General features: G+C 40.4%; 1 protein-coding gene across 2 annotated transcripts in view; it reads right to left on the reverse strand.

Moving 5' to 3' along the window:
• dlg1b (discs large MAGUK scaffold protein 1b) overlaps positions 1-23,501 on the reverse strand; it is a 265,655-nt gene that overhangs the window by 40,197 nt on the left and 201,957 nt on the right. For both annotated transcript variants that reach the window (XM_084187957.1, XM_084187958.1), the window contains 2 exons: positions 4,303-4,459; positions 3,290-3,392 (listed from right to left, as the gene is read on the reverse strand). In XM_084187957.1, coding sequence (XP_084044083.1) covers positions 3,290-3,392; positions 4,303-4,459 — 260 coding nt within the window. The remainder of the gene's footprint in view (positions 1-3,289; positions 3,393-4,302; positions 4,460-23,501) is intronic.

A 23,501-nucleotide genomic window follows, 5' to 3' on the forward strand; every position in this document is an offset into this window, starting at 1 on the left:
CAATGTTTTTACAATAGTTATTTTTTGTTTGTTTTTAATCCCATCCTTCAGCTACCCTCAACCCCTCCCATCTATCTCTGAAGACCATCCAGTTTGATTTGTATTTGCCATATATTTTTAAATGTGCTGTTTCATTAAAGTTCTGAACATTTTACAGACACAGTATATTTTACATGAGTTATCTTGTTGTTTTTAGTCCCGCCCTTCAGCTCCACTCAACCACTCCCATCTATCTCTTAACACCATCCATTTTGTATTTCTATTTGCCATATATCTTTCAACTGTGCTGTGATGTTTCACAGAAGTTCTGAACCTTTCTATTCTCATCGTTTTTCTACAGATTGTACATTTTTGCTAAAAGTATTATTATATTATTGATCGATTGACTATGACCTTTCAAATCACCCAGCAGTGCTATTTGCAGTGTTAGCTCCAGGTAAATGTTTTCTCTTTCCCACCTATCCTTTTCTCTTTCTATTCCCTATCTCTCCCTTTCTCAACCCTGAGTCATGTTCCAACCATGGATGGGGCGGCAGGTAGCTTAGTGGTTAAGAGCGTTGTGCCAGTAACCGAAAGGTCGCTGGTTCTAATCCCCGAGCCGACTAGGTGAAAGATCTGTCGATGTGCCCTTGAGCAAGGCACTTAACCCTAATTGCTCATGTAAGTCGCTCTGGATAAGAGCGTCTGCTAAATGACTAAAAATAAATAAAAATAAAAAATAAATAAAATGTCCTCTGAAATATTTGCATCAATAGCATTTGCATCGATCCAGTTTCAATTAATGAGTTCTCATTCAGTGTCATCACAAACACATCTACAGAGAGTAACAGTGCACAATGTAACCCATGTATATCTGCCAGATAACATTGTATAAGTGCAGATAACATTGGGCTTAGGCTATTTAGCATCTCCACAGAACACAAGGTGATTACTTTGCCGTAGGTGGTCTTAGCGGCCATTGGTAAAACATTACATATGGCATTCAAGCTTACTATAAGGCTCAGTAGATATACATTGATGGAAATGTCTGCTTAAAGCAAGCTTGTTGACATTAGATTAGAATTGTTCTAATCGAATTCTTATCGAATGTCGTCAAGCTTGCTATAAGCAGATATCTAATGCGGTAATTCATTTATCCAAGAGCACCACATTAGTATATCAAAGCAGGTGTTTGAGCCAATAGGCCCTGTGTAGCTCAGTTGGTAGAGCACGGCGCTTGCAACGCCAGGGTTGTGGGTTTGATTCCCACGGGGGGCCAGTATGAAAATGTATGTACTCACTAACTGTAAGTCGCTCTGGTTAAGAGCGTCTGCTAAATGACTAAAATGTAAATGTAATAGTAGTCCAACTCCTGATGCAGTTATCCACACAGCAGTAATATGCCCAGTCAGTCGATTGAAACGCGAGAGAGCTTCTCCACATGGTAAAACAATGTCTGATTTATTAGGCTGCATCTCTAGCTGTGTTTACTACCTGAATAAGCCCCAGGGTTGTGTTCAGTGGGAGCAATAAAGGAGTATAAAAAAAAAACATGACCCTGAGGCCCCGGACTTTAGTCGAGCTGTGACGCGCATCTTCCGAACAGCATACATTCCCCCTACTCTGTCTCCCGGCTTCTTCTACTATCCATTCACAAAATACATTACCGGTCAAAAGTTTTAGAACACCTACTCATTCAACGGTTTTTCTTTATTTTTACTATTTTCAACGTTGTAGAATAATAGTGAAGACATCAAAACTAAGAAATAACACATTTGGAATCATGTAGTAACCAAAAAAAAGTGTTAAACAAATCAAAATATATTTTATTTTTGAGATTCTTCAAATAGCCACCCTTTGCCTTGATGACAGCTTTGCACACCCTTGGCATTCTCTCAACCAGCTTCAAGAGGTAGTCACCTGGAATGCATTTCAATTAACAGGTGTGCCTGCTTAAAAGTTAATTTGTGGAATTTCTTTACTTCTTAATGCGTTTCAGCCAATCAGTTGTGTTGTGACAAGGTAGGTGGGTATACAGAAGATAGCCCTATTTGGTAAAATACCCATATTATGGCAAGAACAGCTCAAATAAGCAAAGAGAAATTACAGTCCATCATTACTTTAAGACATGAAAGTCAGTCAATACGGAACATTTCAAGAACTTTGAAAGTTTCTTCAAGTGCAGTCACAAAAACCATTAAGCGCTATGATGAAACTGTCTCTCACAGGACTGGAAGACCCAGAGTTACCTCTGCTGCAGAGGATAAGTTCATTAGAGTTACCAGCCTCAGAAATTGCAGCCCAAATAAATGCTTCACAGAGTTCATGTAACAGACACATCAACATCAACTGTTCAGAGGAGACTGCGCGAATCAGGCCTTCATGGTCAAACTGCTGCAAAAGAAAACACTACTGAAGGACACCGATAAGAAGAAGAGACTTGCTTGGGCCAAGAAACACGAGCAATGGACATTAGACAGGTGGAAATTTGTCCTTTGGTCTGGAGTCCAAATTTGAGATTTTTGGTTCCAACCGCCGTGTCTTTGTAAGACGCAGTGTGGGTGAACAGATTATTTCTGCAGGTGTATTTCCCACTGTAAAGCATGGAGGAGGTGGTGTTATGGTGTGGGGGTGCTTTGCTGGTGACACGGTCTGTGATTTATTTAGAATTCAAGCCACACTTGACCAGCATGGCTACTACAGCATTCTGCAGCGATACGTCATCCCATCTGGTTTGGGCTTAGTGGGACTATCAATTGTTTTTCAACAGGAAAATGACCCAACACACCTCCAGGCTGTGTAAGGGCAAGAAGGAGAGTGATGGAGTGCTGCATCAGATGACCTGCCCTCCACAATCCCCTGACCTAAATCAAATTGAGATGGCTTGGGATGAGTCGGACCGCAGAGTGAAGGAAAAGCAGCCAACAAGTGCTCAGCATATGTGGGAGCTCCTTCAAGACTGTTGGAAAAGCATTCCAGGTGAAGCTGGTTGAAAGAATGCCAAGAGTGTGCCAAGCTGTCATCAAGGCAAAGGGTGGCTATTTGAAGAATGTCAAATATTAAATATATTTTGATTTGTTTAACCCTTTTTTGGTTACTACATGATTCCATGTGTTATTTCATAGTTTTGATGTCTTCACTATTATTCTACAATGTAGAAAATAGTAAAAATAAAGAAAAACCCTTGAATGAGTAGGTGTTCTAAAATTTTTGACCAGTAGTGTAAGTAAAAATACGAAAGAAAAAAAAGAATACAAAAAGAAAACATGACAGTGATGACCCCCGCTGATGACATCACATAATGACTCACCCTCTGGTCTGTAGTGGGCCACGATGGTGACTGTCTGCCCAGCATTTTTCAGCGCCGCCGCCGCCTGCTCGTGAGTGGCGCTGCGGAGATCCACCCCGTTCACCTGCATGCGGGCAAAGCAGACAGTAGACAAGTTATCAGGTTCACGTTCATGCTAATCAAGCTACCTCATTCACATAAGACTTTAGTCAACCAGGCAAGTATTCGAGAACACATCTTTTACAATATCAACCTGATCAAGAGGGAGCACTGAATCTGTGCAGCAAAGCAGACGAATGGAAAAAAAGCAAAACTCAAACATAAAAAGTTAGTGCCTTCAGAAAGTGTCCTACCCCTTGACTTATTCCACATTTTGTTTTATTACAGCCTGAATTCAAAATTGATTAAATTGATTTTCTCTCACCCATCTACACACAATACCCCATAATGAAAAAGTGAAAACATGTTTTTAGAAACTCAGCACATATTTAGAAAATGAAATGTTTAAAAAAAACATGTTTTCTTTAATCCATTTTATATTCAGGCTGTAACAACAAAATGTGGAAAAAGTCAAGGGCTGTGAATACTTTCTCAAGGCACTGTATACAACAGACAACATGACTAGGGTGTAACACAGAGCACTAAAAACAGAAAGGGACACAAGTGGTACTAAAAAAACAGTTAAAACAGGTAAGGCTGGAGCTCATTAGGACTATCCCCAGTATGCGAAATTGGTTGTAATGACGACATTGCGACCAGCTTGGCCTGCTGGATAAAGTGACTTACACACGACTGGTGATGGAATTATCTGTCCGAATGGATTGAAGATTGTATTTGCGTGTTAGTGTAGCGTCTGTGTATGCGCCCATGTGTGTGACTGCCGCCCATGTGTGTAAGTGCTATAGTGTGTTTGTAGATGTTCTTACAGAGACGGTGTGTGTGTGTGTGTGTGCCCGCAAACTCTATCTGTGTGTGTGTGTGTGTGTGTGCATACGTGCGTGCATGAGTGTGCGTCTATGGCAGGTTATCCTTACAGAGACGAGGCGGTCTCCTTTCCTCAGCTCGCCACACAGGTCTGCAGGTCCCCCTGCCAGGATGAAGGAGATGAAGATGCCCTCTCCGTCCTCTCCACCCACTATGTTGAAGCCCAGGCCCGTCGCCCCTCTGTGGAGCACCACCTTCCTGGGCTCTCTGGGAAGACACAACAAAGAATAATGGATAAAGTGCTCAGTCAGATTATTTCTCCAAAGTAATATGGTTGTGAATCGTGAAAGTCCATCGTAAAGTCCATAGATGAAAAAACTACAACATAAAACGGTAACATTTTATATTAAATACGCTCTTATACCTGTGTAGTAACACTGTCACAGTAGTAACAACATTGTATTAACATGTTACACACAATACACACAACACTGCCATTTCTACTACAGTGCTTGATTCACCCCTTTTCACTACATACTGTAAATCTGGCGATTCTATTGGAAGCATTCCAACAATTGTTGATACTGTATGGGCCTTTTTGCAGAGAGCATTCACTTCGAGTTCTTCTCTAAGAAGTAGACCAAAAGGAGCCTGCCATCTCACGACAAACACAACAAAGGCCCACCTTGTCTCTAGAATAAAAAATAAAAACGTTCTCACGCAGTCGAGTTTCTATTTGTTTGACACTGAAAATATTGTTTTGTTTTGTAGCAAGGTCAAGGGTCATTATAACTGCGCTATGACATCAATGTTTTGAACTTCTGAACCAATACATTTGTGTCATTTTAATATACAACCACTAGGGGGCAAAATGGCCATGTTCATTCTCTTCATGTGCGGCACAATAAGGATACAAGGCTGGAGAGATAACATTTTACTATCTATTACTTAAAAGGCACAATCTGGAAGGTTCTTCATCTGTTAAATGTTTCAATCAATGTTATATATTACCCATTGATCCTTTAACACTAGAACCGCTGGGCCTCAAGTCATTCTGACTGCAACATTCTAACAGTGTAATTAATACATTTCATATATGCTACCTCATTTGGTTGTGTTTATGAAGGCCTTAGGTAACATATTTTTATTTATTTCAAATAACACAATAGCAGTCAAAATCTACACTAACAAAATTAAGCCATTGTAATGAATATAAGTTTCGATATGACAGCATTCGAGCTCGTGCTTACATTGTGTGCGTCTTCACACAATGGCATCAGTTGGATTTCATTTAGCGGTTATCCTTGTCCTAACAGTTGACACCAATCTTCGTAACGTTCACTTCCTTGACACACTGACATACCTTTGTTTGGTTGTAGTGCGTAATAGTCTCCGGTTCTCTACTTAGTGTGTCCCCTTTGTCTTGTCGTTCTTCAGCACCGCTGTGCAGGTGCCTTATTGTGCGCAGAGGGAGCTCCCATTTACATTTTAGTAATTTAGCAGACGCTAAATGACTAAAATGAGCGACTTACAGGAGCAATTAGGGTTAAGTCCCTTGCTCAAGGGCACGTCGACAGATTTTTCACCTAGTCGGCTCGGGGATTAGAACCAGCGACCTTTCGGTTACTGGCACAACGCTCTTAACCACTAAGCTACCTGCCGCCCGCCCGTCTCACTTTGTTCATGGTGCCAGACAATTGTCCATGGTGACATTTCTCCCCTTGCCACAAGCCTCATCACCACATTCTCTGACAGTTGCTCACCTGCTGCCCGATGTGGATATTTTCCCAGACATTGAAAGCCAGCATGTACAACTAAGCACACTTTCACTGTGTAGCCTACACCAAGTAGGCCAGAGTAGACTAATGAGACTGTTTGGATTCAGTGGACTGATATAGGGTACATACCATTTTGAGATTATAATTAGAACAGATCCTAGACAATAGAATGGCCCGCCCTGATCTTCATTCACAATTGGTAATTACACAATTATGCATCGTTCGCTTCCCTCATCAACTCACCCATTCTACCCATCATACTTTACTTAATTTATTTAATATGTTATGTGTGTGGAATTTGTTTCGGTATTGTTTAGTTTCATTTTCGAAGCACTGCACTTTCAACTGTCGGGAGAAGTTGCGGAGAAGGCCCTACTCTCGGGAATAGGAGGATGGGCAACCAGGGAAACTATTTTTTAAAATGACATGCCCTCCTAAAATTGGTTATAACTCCAGTTCTGTTTGTGATATTACGATTCTAACACCGACAGTGCGTTATATATAATTATTTAGGAAAGGTGAACGTAAGGGGGCATGACTTTAAAAATGGCAGAGTAATATTTATTTTATTTTATTAATGAGCAGTCAAAATGACTGCTTTAGCAGTTGCTACATCAATTTTTTGACTTATAAATTAATTATATATACACCAATTGATTGTTGAAGAATATACACTACATGACCAACAGTACAGTGCTTTCAGAAACTATTCAGACACCTTGACTTTTTCCACATTGTTAGGTTACAGCCTTATTCTAAAGTTGATTAAATTGTTTTATTTCCCTCATCAATCCACACACAATACCACATAATGACAAAGCAAAACCAGGTTTTTCGAAATTGTTGCTAATTTATTAAAAAAATAAACACTGACATATTACATTTACATAAGTATTCAGACCCTTTACTCAGTACTTTGTTGAAGCACCTTTGGCAGCGATTACAGCCTCAAGTTTTATTGGGTTAGATGCTACAAGCTTGTATTTGGGGAGTTTCTCCCATTCTTCTCTGCAGATCCTCTCAAGCTCTGTCAGGTTGGATGGGGAGCATTGCTGCACAGCTATTTTCAGGTCTCTCCAGAGATGTTCGATCAGGTTTCAGTCCGGGCTCTGGCTGGGCCACTCAAGGTAATTCAGAGCTTTGTCCCGAAGCCACTCCTGCGTTGTCTTGGCTGTGTGCTTAGGGTCGTTATCCTGTTGGAAAGTGAACCTTCGCACCAGTCTGTGGTCCTGAGCGATCTGGAGCAGGTTTTCATCAAGGATCTCTGTACTTTTCTCCGTTCATCTTTGCCTCGATCCTGACTAGTCTCCCAGACCCTGCCGCTGAAAAACATCCCACAGCATGATGCTGCCACCACCATGCTTCACCGTAGGGATGGTGCCAGGTTTCCTCCAGACATGACGCTTGGCATTCAGGCCAAAGAGTTCAATCATGGTTTCATCAGACCAGAGAATCTGGTTTCTCATGGTCTGAGTCTTTAGGTGCCTTTTGGCAAACTCCAAGCGGGCTGTCATGTGCCTTTTACTGAGGAGTGGCTTCCGTCTGGCCACTCTACCATAAAGGCCTGATTGGTGGAGTGCTGCAGAAATGGTTGTCCCTCTGGAAAGTTCTCCCATCTCCATAGAGAAACTAGAGCTCTGTCAGAGTGACCATTGGGTTCTTGGTCACCTCCCTGACCAAGGTCCTTCTCCCCCGATTGCTCAGTTTGGCCAGGCAACCAGCTCTAGGAAGTGTCTTGGTGACTGTGTTCGCTAGCTAACATTACGTGTATGATTTTATTATTCGTATCTCAGAACCATTTGCTTGCTAACATTGAACCTGGTTGGTTAGCTACCTGCAGATTCATGCAGGGTAGTAACGTCATGAGTTGGGACAATGGTTCATTGTTTACCTAGTTAGCTAGCTACATGTCTTAACAAAAGACTCCACTATGTAAGTAACCATTTCGGGTTCGTTCGTAAATTCAGTCTGCGTATGCCAGAGTGCAGAATAACTGATGAATTTACGAACGCACAACACCCGTTGAATATGGCCGGTGTCAGTAAACGTCAGCAAAAGAGCATAATTAAACAGTTACCAGCAGCACAGTTAAAGTAGGGTGAGTAAAATGGTCAGTGGGGTGTTCTCTCTTTTGTGTCTGGAAGTAGCTAACAAATGAGAGAACGCCACACTGACCATTTTACTCGCCCTAGCAGAGCTGGTTAGGCTGTTTTCATGTTATCCAGAGGTAAACAATTGTGTGTCTGGAAGTAGCTAGCAAGGTAGCCAATGTTAGCCAGTTAGCTTGGGTGCTTGACTGCCGTTGTGGGGTTCAAAACGCTCGGATCAACGTAAATTCAGTCTGAGTATGCCAGAGCGCAGAACATCTGATTAATTTACGAACGCACAACACCCGTTGAATATGGCCGGTGTCAGTAAACGTCGGCAAAAAAACATTGTTAAATTGTTGCCAGCAGCACAGTTACAGTCACTAACGCTCTGGATAACATGAAAACAGCCTAACCAGCACTGCTAGGGCGAATAAAATGGTCAATGGGGTGTTCTCTCAATAAATGAGAGAACACCCCACCGACCATTTTACTCGCTTTAGCAGAGCTGGTTAGGCTGTTTTCATTTTATCCAGAGGTAAACAGTGAACCATAATCCCAATTTTCGTCTGGAAGTAGCTAGCAAGCTAGCTAATGTTAGCCAGTTAGCTTGGGTGCTTGACTGCCGTTGTGAGGTCAGAACACTCGGATCAACGCTACTCATCGGCCAGAGCGTCAAGTGTGCGCTCTGAACGCTACAAGAGCGAAATTAGATGGTTGGGGCTAAAGCTTAAGAGGTTGTGAATGATGCTGAATGGGTGTGGACAAAGAAGAGCTCTTCAGTAGGTACCAAAACATTTAAAAGACCATTTTCTCAAAAGTGAGATTACAAGTTGATCAACTTTCAAAGCAGAATTACTTTCCCATTGTTCCCTTAAATGCAGTGTATGATATACCATTTTGTAGCTTTGTCTCTCTGGTTTTATCCAATGTAAAAAATACAATTTCAAATTTTGCTACACTAAGACCGAATCAAGGCGGTCGGTCACAATATGAAGTTGGTCCACCCTTTGTTGCCATAACAGTCTCCACTCTTCTGGGAAGGCTTTCCACTAGATGTTGGAACATTACTGCAGGGACTTACTTCCATTCAGCAACAAGAGCATTAGTGAGGTCGGGCACTGATGTTTGGCAACTAGGCCTAGCTCACAGTCTCTGTTCCAATTCATCCCAACGGTGTTCGATGGGGTCAGGGCTCTGTGCAGACCAATCAAGTTCTTCCACACCGATCGACAAACCATTTCTGTATGGACCTCGCTTTGTGCATGCGGCATTGTCATGCTGAAACAGGAAAGGGCCTCCCCCAAACAGTTGCCACAAATTTGGAAGCACAGAATCGTCTAGAATGTCATTGTATGCTGTAGCGTTCAGATTTCCCTTCACTGGAACTAAGGGGCCTAGCCCGAACCATGAAAAACAGCCCCAGACCATTATTCCTCCTCCTCCAAACTTTACAGTTGGCACTATGCATTGGGGCAGGTAGCATTCTCCTGGCATCCGCCAAACCCAGATTCATCCGTCGGACTGCCAGATGGTGAATCATGATTCATCACTTCCACAGAACGCGTTTCCACTGCTCCAGAGTCCAATGGCGCGAGCTTTACACCACTCCAGCTGACGCTTGGCATTGTGTGTGGTGATCTTAGGTTTGTGTGCAGCGCTCAGCCATGTAAAGACATTTACATTCACATTTTAGTCATTTAGCAGACGCTCTTATCCAGAACGACTTACGGTTAGTGAGTGCATACATTATTTTTATTATTTTTTTCATTTCATGAAACTCCCGACGAACAGTTCTTGTGCTGACGTTGCTTCCAGAGGCAGTTCGGAACTCGGTAGTGAGTGTTGCAACCAAGAACAGACGATTTTTATGCGCCACACGCTTCAACACTCGGCGGTCCCGTTCTGTGAGCTTGTGTAGCCTACCACTTCGCGGCTGAGCCGTTGTTGCTCCTAGACGTTTCCACTTCAAAATAACAGCACTTAAAAAGTTGACTGACTTGCTGGAAAGGTGGCATCCTATGACGGTGCCACGTTGAAAGTCACTGAGCTCTTCAGTAAGGCCATTCTACTGCCAATGTTTTTCTATGGAGATTGCATGGCTGTGTGCTCGATTTTATACACCTGTCAGCAATGGGTGTGGCTGAAATAGCCGAATCCACTAATTTGAAGGGGTGTCCACAATTTTGTATATATAGTGTAACTTAAATGCCTCGTGACCTTAGTGCAACAGTCTTATCCTATCATCACAACCCAAAATGTATGGTTTGAATTACTCCATTGTTAATGTTTTTGTTGTCTTTATAATTTTAAAAAATGTATCGACTCAAAATAGGTTTCAAACGATCATGTCGATCACATTGCATTCCATAGCTCAGTCTATGACTTTGTTGTTACGTTAAACTTCATCCCTATCTCATCTCTTTATAAAAAACCAAGTTGCAGGGCTGCTGTTGGACTGAAACACAGTCCCAGGAGTGTGGCTTTACAACTCACAGTATAAACTAGAAAATGACATTTCCTGAAGAATATATGTGCTTGCTTGTCTTGAAGTAGTGAAATAAGTTGCAATGGGGGTAATAAAAAGCTTTGTAGTAGTTGTAGTTCTAGGGTCGTTCCACCTCAAAAGCACAAGAAAGAGGATTCCGACACCCACCATCTCAGATTGTTCTGAAATTGTTTCTGTAGTTAAAAACAGATAAGAGTGTAAATAAATATAGTACCTAACATCCGATTTGGACAAAACTTAATCCTAACAATGAGTAAGACGAGGATTTATTTTTAAAAGGTCAAAAATGTTGGTACTCAAAACCGTGAGAGCCTTCCGGTTCCAGTGGCATGCATTGAAACGCGTGGCCTTATTGTTGCTTTCTTTTGCAAAATTATTATGAATTAACAGACTTTATTTCTAAAATTATCAATAATAAACACCATATTAAAGGTGTGGGACAGAGGGTGAGCAAACGATGTGAGATCCTAGCTACGCAAGCTAAATCTGAGATGCCGCTTCGGTGTAGGCCGTCATTGTAAATAAGAATTTGTTCTTAACTGACTTGCCTAGTTAAATAAAGGTTAGATAAAAAAATAAAAAAATATTTACAAAAATCCACCCGGCAAAACTCATCTTGACCTTCCAGAACACAACACACACGCTCTCCACTGCCAAGGAAGCTCAACACTTTTTCGAGAATCACATCAAACCCAACACACAAGGGGACGAGTCGACAGATGTAACCAATATTAAGGTATGCTATCCATTGTCATGACTCTCCTGGCTGAGGATCCAAAGGCCTCAGATCAGCATGGCAAATGGCTGACAACAACCAGATCCTCTCACCGACAGAAGAGGGGAAGGGGGGCTGTGCCGGTCTTGACACCTTAACACTGGGTCGTAAATTTAAGCTGGAGAGAACTCTCTCCCTGGCTCTCTAGTATTGAGAAAATAATGCCTTTGTCTAGAGAGAGAGTTTGCCGCCAAAACATTTTTCCCTAAAAAGTGAACATTGGATGTAGGGGGGAATGGTTTACAAGGAGGATTTTTTGGGTGGGGAACAACCAATGGGTGAGTTTCCCTGTGGGTCCTGTTTTTTGTTACACATCCATGGCCTTTATCAACACTAAAGATAACAATTGTATCATTAACATAACATTCCTTTCTGAAAAACAATGGCATCACTACCTATTCTCTCTTGGAATTGGAAAGGCCTAAAATGTCCTATCAAACATTCCAGCTGTCTTGATATCCTAGCAAGAAACCATATCAATATAGCAATGCTCCAAGACAGGGGGTCCTAAAAATCGCTGAGTACTCACTGTCCAACCAACTTTCCCGAATTCCCAGAGACGGCAGAACAATGGTCCAGCCTCTTCCGTGAGGTGCCGGATTGACTGGGAGTACTACCTGAGAGAATGAAACGAAGACGCCGACGGAGAGGCAGACTTGGAGGGATCTTAGTGAGAATGAGACGCTGGGCGACCCATCCTCCATTACTGAGCATACTACTCGCCAATGTTCAATCACGGGTGAATAGACTTGACGAACTCAGAGCAAGGATCTCTTTCCAGAGGGACATCAGATTCTGCAACATACTCTGTTTTTCTGAGACTTGGTTTTCCTCCAACAGACATCCAAATGGATTATATACAACCAGCAGGGTTTAAAGTTCATCGAGCGGATAGGAAGCGGGCTTTCTCTGGCAAGAACAAAGGCGGTGGCTTCTGCTTTATGACCAATAACAAGCGGGAAATTCAAAATGGATTACATTTGCAAAGCTGTCATCAAGGCAAAGGGAATCTCAAATATAAAATATATTTTTATTTGTTTAACTCTTTTTGGGTTACTACATGACTCCATGTGTTATTTCATAGTTTTGATGTCTTCACTATTATTCTACAATGTAGAAAATAGTAAAAATAAAGAAAAACCATTGAATGAGTAGGTGTGTCCAAACCTTTGACTGGTACTGAATATTGGTCAAATAAATATATTGCCGCGGCTGAATTTCTGTAGTACAATGCTTCCCATGTCTCCCCCTTCTGGCTATTGAGATCAAATTCATAGTGCGGTTTTAAAATTCATATGGCAAGGTAAGTGATCCCGGATAAAATTAACAAACTTACAAAGAGGGAAAGACGTAGGAGGACTATCCATACCAAACTTTAAATTGTATTTCCAGACACTAGCATTTCGCCCCATGAGTCTTCCACCCCCTGGCTGAGTATAAAGAGAAATATGGTGTCTCCTATTGCCTTGGAAGAGGTGGTCTTCACTGATATATTCCTTAAACAATGTAAACTACACTGTGGTCCCATTATTGCTCACACAATTTATATATTTGGCACAACATTTAAAAACAATGTAACTGGGAATCATGCCCATACTCCATTATTTCACAATAATGCCATGCGATCTGGAGGGCGGCCTTTTGTATTCCCCCAACGGTCCAAATGTGGAATCCGTACCCTTGCCGATATCATGGACAGTAATGGTTTGAGAACATTTCCATGACTTGAAAGACAAACATTACCAGGCAACTCCTTTTTTCTTTATTCACAACTTAGGTCAGCTATGCTGGCCTATGGAGTCCCTTGGGAAACCCAACTACCGAGGCATCCAATGATGGGCTCCCAAAATGACTGAGCTCTATAATATATAAATAACTTTTGAAAAGCTCATTCTGAGCTAGCCATTAAGAAAGTATAGTCCACATATCTAAGTGAATCTGAACCACCCTTTAACTGGAACAGAATATGGAAAATATGATCTTGGCATCGCGTAATGAGAAACATCAACTAAGTTTGTTCACAGACTGTATGTAACACCAAGGAAAAGTTTCACGATGACATTGGCCCCAACTCCCAACTGTTCACTGTGTTCTCTAAATCAGGTAGGCCCTGCAGTTAAATGCTTCTGGGACAAAGTTACAAAATTCATTTTGAAGTGCATAAATGTAAATATTCAATGCGTTGCATCTACTATGTTACTTAAATGTGGAACCGACAGCCTTTTAACCACCTAAGGTCGATGCCCCGCGGAAATCTAATTAGCATAATACAAAAATCTTAATAGAAATGTGTCAGTTTAAGCTAGAGATCTGTTTTATGCATTGGATGCGTCTCAATCCAACGCATCTGCCTATGTCACACTTCCGCATCTGTGGTGAAAGGTGACAGAGCTAGAGTTGTGTGTGTCAGACCATGAGACATCCCGAAAATCGGTCTTCTCACAAAATCGTATGTAGCGTCCAAACAGTTTGGCCTACACACTAATATCTGTGGAAAGGTGGAAAGGTGAGACTCTCAGAAACATGTTGGTTGTTTTGCTCTAGGACGTCCACAGTCATCACAAGACTCGTCTGAAAGTCCCCCAGTACCAGTTGAAATGAATGGAAGTATATATGGAGACTGTTTAGTGCCAAAAATAAGGGGTTAAATACATGTTTAAAAAAATACACGTTTCCTGACATTTCTTATATCTCTCAGATATAGGACAGACACTTCAGAACAAACTTCCTTGAGATTTTTTTGGCACTATCTGCTGTTCCATGTAGTGAATATGTTATTCAATGCGTTTGCATTGGCTAATAGCAGTAAGGCCCAAAATAATTTATATATCTCTATTTGAAACTTCAACTGGTCTTAACATTCAAAATCAAATAGCAAAATTATCCTTTGTATGACCTTATTAAAACATTTCCATATATCTTAGTAGAAGTAGATAGCCAGTGAATTTACGAACACACCCTGGATAACAGTCGTTCAAGTTCAGCATAGCTAGCTAGCAAAGCGATTCACATTTCATGCTAGCTAACCAAATGACAGCTAACCAAATGACACCTGCATCTCTAGCTGTAGCCACCAAAAAACGATGAGGGGAAAAAGTAGGTCACTCACCCACTCCTCCAATGATATGACAGCAGCTAACGTTAGGCTCTGTGTTTTTAGCTTGCTAAATAAATAGTTATATAAATAGATACACTAGCCTATTAGCCACGTTATGACTGACTTGTGATCATTGCCCTTGCTAGTTGGATTGTATTGACATTCCCAGCCTTCGTTACAGTCGTCCGAATATTCGTCCAAAATATTTAGTAATTGAAACTACAACAGTGCATCCCAAATATAACCTATTTTTAAAACCTCTTATAAAGTTGTAGCATAAACTGGGAATTTGATCTTTTTGACTGATATTATAACCGTCTATGCTACATATCTGCAAAGTAGTTAAAACGCTGTCAGTTCCATTTTAACGATGACCGATCCATTAATCTCTCAATCAATCAGACTACTGCTAGCAGGCAGCACTGCTGCAAAAAAGATGTTGGCTCTTAGATGGCAAACACCCAACTCTCTCCCAATTCGTCAGTAGATACAGTTACTATTAGAAATTGTAACATCAGAATTATCGACAGCGAGAATGAATGGTGCTCGTCAAGGAACATGTTGGGCTGGGGGGAAAGGGATGGGGAGTTGGCCCACCTGTTTCTTTCTCTTTTCTTTACATACCAATTTTATTATTACAAAATCCTGTGTGACCAATATGATCATTTCTCTTACTTCACCCCCCCCCCCCCACTTTATATTTTTGTGGCAGCCTACATGTGGTACAAACTAAGTGTAAATTGACATTAATATTGTACCTGTAACCCCCCTCCCCCCAAACAAAAAAATGACAAAGCAAATAACTTAAATAAATAAGCCACCAAAGGACCCCCCACACCAAGCCCACTGCAATGGCCATTATCGTTTTTTTATGTTTGACAAGTAGTATGAAGCTGCGGCTTGGAGTATTGTTTATTGCATTTTCCCCCATAAATAAGTGTGACAGTACCAGGTTTTGCCCACTAGATGCATTTGATGGTCTCTTGTGTTTATGAACGGGATCACAACATTTTCTTTGCAACTTCGGGTAGAAAAACCAATAGCTTTTTGAGTATGATGAAAATAAATTGTGGTCATCCTCACAATTCAAGCCAGTCCTCCATGAAAGCAATTCAGTTTGTCCTTCTCCTAGGCTTAATCTGTGTCTAGGAAACCACCCCTGTGTTTGGTGAACAAAGCAAACCATTAGGCTAAAGCAGTTCTTATGGTTGAAATGTTATGGTCTAAGGGTTTTCAATGTTAAAAGTCCCAAACAAACACTGTTTAGTGTTTTGCAATGGTATTGGGTTGGGTTTAATGGTAAATGTCACTAATCACAGAGATATTTTCTTATAATTGTGTTATTTGTTTAGGGTTGTCAGAACATTTCACATAGCCCTCTCTTTTGTTGGACTATTAAAGGAGAGTTGGGTTGCTAAGAGAAGGACAAACTGAATTGCTTTCACGGAGGACTGGCTTTACTTGTGAGGATGACCACACAATTATTTTCATCATGAGCCAAAGCTATTGGTTTTCTACCCAAAGTTGCAAAGAAAATGTTGTGATCAGGGATCTAAATTAACATTTCGTTGGTAGCACCAGAAAATACTTAAATGTTTTATTGATTGAGATATAGCCTATATTGGGCCTATATAAATTCTAGCTACTTTTGAAGCACATGTTGTGCCCTAGAAACTAATATGCAACACTGTAAAGACATTAGTTTGTTATTAAAGCTCAAATGTTGATACGAATACCTGTCAGAAATTACAAAATCATTCTACATAGAGTAAAAGCACCATTTTCCTATTGAGATGCATTACACTGAAAATTGTACAAAACCACAAAAACGTCTGGTTTGTGATGACGACATGCACGAGATCTGTCATTCATCCATTGCTATGATCATTGATCTGAAGAAGCTATCCATTTTCCTTTCTTTCTGTGCCCCCAAATGTTTGGATATACTGGTAAAGTTACCAGGTTGTTAGCTAGCTAGCCAATAAGATAACATGACTGAACAAAGTGTAAACAAATGGTTAACGACACGCAAGTAGTTTTAGAATGGCCCACTACACGTTTATACAGTAGATGTAAAATGCGGTCCCGGCAATCAGCTATAGGAAGATGAAAATGTTGCACCGGTAATATGGGTCAGATCTTTTGACCTGGTTGGGCTACAAAAGCAAGACATTTTCGCTGTAGAAAAGGAGCAACCATGACGCTATCGAATCTGCATTTGCTTTTTTCTCTAGGGCACATGGAAACAACGGTACAGCGAATGCTTATCATTACAACAATTACTATCTGAGAGATTATTTTCCTAGTCGCACAGTGCTCACAAAATAAAACTCCTGGTCGCACAGCAAATTGGTCGCACTTTAGAGCCTTGGTTGTTATACATTTGATATACACAAGAGACCAGCAACATGGGTAAAAGGGCAGTAGTAGGAACAGCAGCATCTAGTGGGCACTTAATTTATGGGAAAAATGCAAGACATTTACATTTTAAATTTTAGTCATTTAGCAGATGCTCTTATCCAGAGCGACATACAGTTAGTGAATACATATTTAATTTTTTTATATATACTGGCCCCCCGTGGGAATCAAACCCACAACCCTGGCGTTGCAAACGCCATGCTCTACCAACTGAGCTACATCCCTGCCGGCCATTTCCTCCCCTACCCTGGACGACGCTGGGCCAATTGTGCGCCGCCCATGAGTCTCCCGGTCGCGGCCGGCTGCGACAGAGCCTGGAATCGAATCGGGATCTCTAGTGGCACAGTTAGCACTGCGATGCAGTGCCTTAGACCACTGCGCCACTCAGGAGTACAAGAGACTTTAATGGGTAATTTCTCTAAAACAATAAATACACTTAACGTTCAAAAGTTTGGGGTCACTTAGAAATGTTCTTATTTTTGAAAGAAAAACTATTTTTTGGTCCATTAAAAAAAACATCAAATTGATCAGAAATACAATGTAGACATTGTTAATGTTGTAAATGGCTATTGTAGTTGGAAACGGCAGATTTTTAATGGAATATCTACATAGGTGTACAGAGGCCCATTATCAGCAACCATCAGTCCTGTGTTCAATGGCACGTTGTGTTTGCTAATCCAAGATTAACATTTGAAAAGGCTAATTGATCATTAGAAAACCCTTTTGCAATTATGTTAGCACCGCTGAAAACTGTTGTGCTGATTAAAGAAGCAATAAATCTGGCCATCTTGAGACTAGTTGAGTATCTGGAGCATCAGCAATTGTGGGTTTGATTACAAGCTCAAAATGGCCAGAAACAAATAAAAAAAAATCTGAAACTCGTAAGTCTCATGTAGCCTAGCCCATAGGCCTATATGTTTTAATAAGGTTTGTTTCACAACTAGTGGCCAAATAACTTGTTAAAATTAAGCACATTAATCCGCTTTACACGGGGTGTAGAGCCTAACTGGCATATATAAGCAGCGCGTGAGTTTCAACTTTGGGGAAGATAATTTTCACCATATAAAGCCACCTTTACAATAAAAGCATTAGATGCATAATTGTATTTTCGGTCACTTTTGATAATGGTGTTTTCCGCTAATGGAACATTTGCGCTTATAGCCTACTACTGTGTGCTCTTTGCTGCGCTTATAGTGTGAAGAAATTGCCTAATAGTTTCAACATTAAGCTAAACGTTCTGATCTGTTGCGTCAGCTGCATCCGTTGCATAAATAAGGTTTTTTGATGCTAGTGGTTGTATTAATTTGGAATCTATCGCATCCCACAACTGTCCCAGACTATGTTTGGAATATGTATTTCTCACACAGAATAGAATAGGTTGACTTTTGTACTATAGGGGATAGTAGATTGACATAGGCTAGTGCTTTTGCTGTTTGTTAGGCCTACTCATCTTGTTAGCTGACGAAAAGTAAATGTGGACAGTTCTTCCAATATCTTCAATATGCACCTCGGAATCGGATAAGGACGCACGCAGTTGCGTCCCCGATGTGTCCATCTTTTAATTTATAGCCTGTGAGAAAGACCTGATCATGTGAGTGAGAGGCGCTTCGGATTGTGCAGCACACTCAGGGAGAAGGGAACAACGCAGCACTCCGGGCCGCAAAATACATGGATTTTTTTTAGGGTGCATTACAGCCACAAAGGGGATGCCACCGCGAAATTCGAGGCATTATCAAGTGCTTGTCAAATTGTGAATGAGAGACTATTGGAGTGTGTACAGCCCGCGCAAAAAACTAAGCAGAGCTCATGCCATTCAAGCGACTTTTTTCAAATCATCATTACAATGTATTAAAAATCAAAACATATAGCCCAACGTTTGTAGAACAACTAAAGTTACATTAATAACTCTAAATTAAGCATATAGGAGTACCTATTTCTTTGTTAACCGCTCTACATAGAATAGCCGCATGTACGCACACTTATATTTGTTCAATTCTATTCTTCATACTATAAAATAATGCCATGGAATTCTAAGCAAATCTTGTCTGCTAAATGAACTAGTGTAGCCCACAGCCATTTGGCATAGCCACATCAGGAACAAACACAAGGCCAACTCAGAGTATGCTATTCTTTTCTTCTGAAATAGAATACATTTTCTTCATTTTATGCTTCTTTAGATCTATCTAAAATAAATAATGGATTTGTTGTGAAGGTGTAGGCTATATTACACAGATTTATTATACTTTTTAAAATGGCTTGTAGGCTATGTGTGGACGCCAGGAGATGCCAAATGTGTTTATGTTAATTAACGGTAAATTACCGTGAGACTGACAGTTATTTGCTTGACAATCACCGGCTGACGAAATTTCGTGACTGCCACAGCCCTAGTAGTGACTGCAATAGTGTGGTAGGAGTATACACAAATCCCAATTTTTTTACAGCCTGAGCTGTAATTTACTGGTCAGATTAATGCCACAGACTGTTCTAGGGATTATTCAGATCCCTTGACTTTTTCCACATTTTGCTACGTTATAGCCTTATTCTAAAATGGATTAAATCGTTTTTGTTTATTTTATTTATCTACACACAATACCCCATTATGACAAAACCAAAATAGGTTTTTAAATTTTTTTGTAAATACATTTCAAATAAAAAACGGAAATATCACATTTACATAAGTATTCAGACCCTTTACTCAGCACTTTGTGGAAGCACCTTTGGCAGAGATTACAGACTCGAGTCTTCTTGGGTATGACGCTATCGGGTTCAAGTCCGGGCTCTGGCTGGGCCACTCAAGGACATTCAGAGACTTGTCCGGAAGCCACTCCTGCGTTTGTCTTGGCTGTGTACTTAAGGTTGTTGTCCTGTTGGAAGGTGAATCTTCACACCCAGTCTGAGGTCCTGAGTGCTCTGGAGCAGATTTTGATCATTTGTTCTTGGGGACCTTCAATGCTGCAGAAATGTTTTGGTACCCTTTCCAAGATCTGTGCCTCGACGCAATCCTCTCGGAGCTCTACGGACAATTCCTTCGACCTCATTGCTTGGTTTTTGCTCCGACATGCATTGTCAACTGTGGGACCTTATATAGACAGGTGTGTGCCTTTCCAAATCATGTCCAATCAATTGAATTTACTACAGGTGGACTCCAATCAAGTTGCAGAAACATCTCAAGGATGATCAATGGAAACAGGATGCACTTGAGCTCAATTTCAAGTCTCATAGCAAAGGGTCTGAATACTTACGTAAATAAGGTGTGTATAAATTTTTTTTTTTTTTTTTTTGCTTTGTCATTATGGGGTATTGTGTGTAGATTGATGAGATTTTGTATTTATTTAATCAATTTTAGAATAAGGCTGTAAAGTAACAAAAAGTAAAGGGGTATGAATACTTTCCGACTGCAATGTATACGCTCTGCTTATTTTTGCCAAACCGCTAACGAGGCTGGGATTCAAATGGTTCAAAAACGTGACTAGGCAAAATTTGAAGCTTGGTGACTACACCATACACAACAGATCTGTTAAACGTTATTGTCATTTCAAAGACGGAGGTTATCTATTTTGGGTCATGCTGTGTGCTCTTGTCCCATCAGGGTCATATTAATTAGGAACCAAACTGAAGATACAGATTTGAACATGTCCAATAAACGTTTACATTACAGTTTTGCTACATTTTACTAATGGTGTACACTAAAGAATACAACCCTGGAATTTTTTTTTTTTTTAGGGGCTGGGGTGATGTCCTCTGATTTTTCCCCCCTCATAATGAAACCCATTTCCTGCCATTAAAATGGATTTGGGGCAGTAAAGTGCCCTCTCTGCCATGCATGCCAACCAACCCCTTCCTATATTGAGAAAAAAATAAGGGAGGAAAAGGGAGAGAGAGAGAGACAATAGCTAAGTTTCCATCCAATTGGTGACAGAGTTTCATGCAAATACTCTAGAATCCGCATAAAGTAGTATGGTTCCACGCAATTGACTTTTTGCAGATAAAAATCAGTGAGTGATGACGTAGTGCACACAAAATGTACTTTTTCGCTTACGTTTTATGTACCTAATCAAAATCTAAAGTTTTGCATTTTCAACTCTACCGATAGTTTTGTCACAAAAACTGCTAAAAGTATACCTTATTTTAAAATGAAAGACCTATGAACATTTATAACTGAGTTATCAACATTTATAACTGTTAAAATTATACCTTATTTTAAAGTGGCAATCCACTGAACATTAATAAATTACTTAACATTTATAACTGCTGAAAATATACCTTAAAACAAAGTGGAAACATTCTGTCCATTTATTAATGAGTTGCAAACATTTATAACAGCATATCATGTCCTCAAACATGGAATACATAGGAAGAACTAAACGTAATTGAATAGAAGGATACATTTGGAAAATAATTGTAATTGCATTGACTCAAATCTGTAGCCTATCATTGGTATAGTGAGTAACCTAGCTAATTCAGATAAAGACACTCCTTGTTTTTCTCCCCCTTTTTAACATTACAAGTCAGAATAGAAATTTACAACAAATTCACTATTTCAAATACAAGATAGTCTCTCATGGTCCCCTTCTGTGTCTTCATCTGTTTATTTCTTGTTAAGCATTTTCCCATCCTGGAGTCTGAGACCTTATGGGAATCTGTGGGACAGAATAGGCTTTATGCAAATTTAACTGAAACTTTAGCTACACATAGCTCTAATATCATTAGCATGATTTCTACCATTTAGGCTGAGCTAGTTATGCTATCCACTGCTTGCTAATAATAATAGCTAGCTAGTGTTTAACATGACTTGCTAAAACTAATAGCTAGCTATCAATGATGAAAGGGGTTAGCTAGTTATCACAATTGTTGCTAATATAGTAGCTAGTTGGCGAGCTAGATAGTAAGTTAGTCTTAACATTGGAACCACTAGTGTGCTGACAAAGGATGCTAGCTAGCTAATTTAACAGCTACCTAGCTAGAGACTGTACCTGAGTTCAAAGTTAGATAACTAGCTAGCTACTGTGCTAATCCAAAAAAGCTAGCTTTAACAAATTGCATGGACATTCTGTCATGTCTATGTTAGCAAGCTAGCTGGCAGCTACAGTTTGCTAGCTAGCGAGCCAAGCTAACTAGCCATAAAACGTGATCTACTTAGCTAACTAACTATATCATGCCAAAGATGATCTTGTGCTAAATCGTCTAGCAGAATTTCTATACTCAAAAATAAGTTTTAGGTTTTACCTAATGCTAGCTAACTAGCTAACGTTTCCTAGCTAGTATCTAGGACAGAGGTGCTAGCAAACGTTAGCTAGCTAGCAAGCTACTTAGCTAGCTGCGCAGTGTGCTAAATCAACCAGCAGAACTTCTGTATCGAAAAGTGAAACAAATTGCATAAAGAATTTACCCTCTCTCCTCTGTCAACATTTTTATCATCTGGTGAACAACATTTATTTTGCGCAATCTCTTCTGTCTGGCCTTTGGACAGTTCTCATAGCCACGTCCTTCCTGATCTTCACGACGCACTGTCACATGATGTCAGTGTCAACAAACAATTCTGGTCACGTTCCAGATCGTCTTTATTTCAAGCAAGTTTCACAGATGGGCAGATCTCACAAAGTCAGGGGAATTTATCCAAAACCAGCGAACCACACCAATAATATGTCTCGAACTCTTCAGATGAGGCCTTCATTCCTGGAATAAATAAGTGTACCAATGCATCATCAGGGTTTCAAACGTGGGGCAAGACACAGTTGACCCCCTTTACCTTTCCTTTCCATTGGTCTGAAAACCAACCATTTCTGTTCCTAGGACAGAGCAACAATGTATCACACTCAAAAGTGAGAATATAACTATTGTTTAACTGTGCAACCATGGAAAATAAGGTTGCATGATGATACATTAGGGTTCAATATTATACGCATTTGTAAGTGCATTTACAAATGGTTAATAGCTGGAGGTAAATAGTGGCTCTATTTGGCAAGCACTGCAATTTGTTATAACCCATTTATTAATGGTTTATAATGCAATTACAAATGATTAAATAACCGTAAATAAGGTACTTACAAACCCTTTAGAAACCCTTTAGAAATTGAACCTTATTGTAAAGTGTTACCCTTATTTAATCTGTAACCTAATAAACGGCATGGTTTCCCGAGTCGCAGTGGGAGGAGGACCATACACCATATCATCGCGTTACTCCAAGTTTACTTTGATTTGATGGTTATTATATCAATATTTGCGCATCAAGGCGTTCCACCGCCATTTCTCACATAATTTTACCGACACAAAAAGATCCCACCATGTTGAATGAACAAATTGTCAACATTTATAATATTGTATCAAAACTGTTTCCATCACAGCTATCATGATTATTTTTAATACGGTATGACTTTACTCGCATAAAAACTGGATGGAAACTTGGTTAGCGAGAGAGAGAGCTAGCGAGAGAGAGGGATGGTGAGCTAGTGAGAGAGCTAGATGGAGAGAGCTAGCGAGAGCTAGATGGAGAGAGCTAGCAAGAGAGAGGGGAGAGAGGGAGGAGACTGAACTCTCGCCGGGGGAATGGCCATCTGCCCTCCTGTTTACCCGTTGGGTGTAATGCGTCACACGATTGCATCTTTTGGCCGGCTGGCCTCAGAGACATTTTCAATAAATCCTTGT

This window comes from Coregonus lavaretus (genome assembly GCF_964263955.1).
Source record: "Coregonus lavaretus genome assembly, chromosome: 23".
NCBI classification, from domain to species: Eukaryota; Metazoa; Chordata; class Actinopteri; order Salmoniformes; family Salmonidae; genus Coregonus; species Coregonus lavaretus.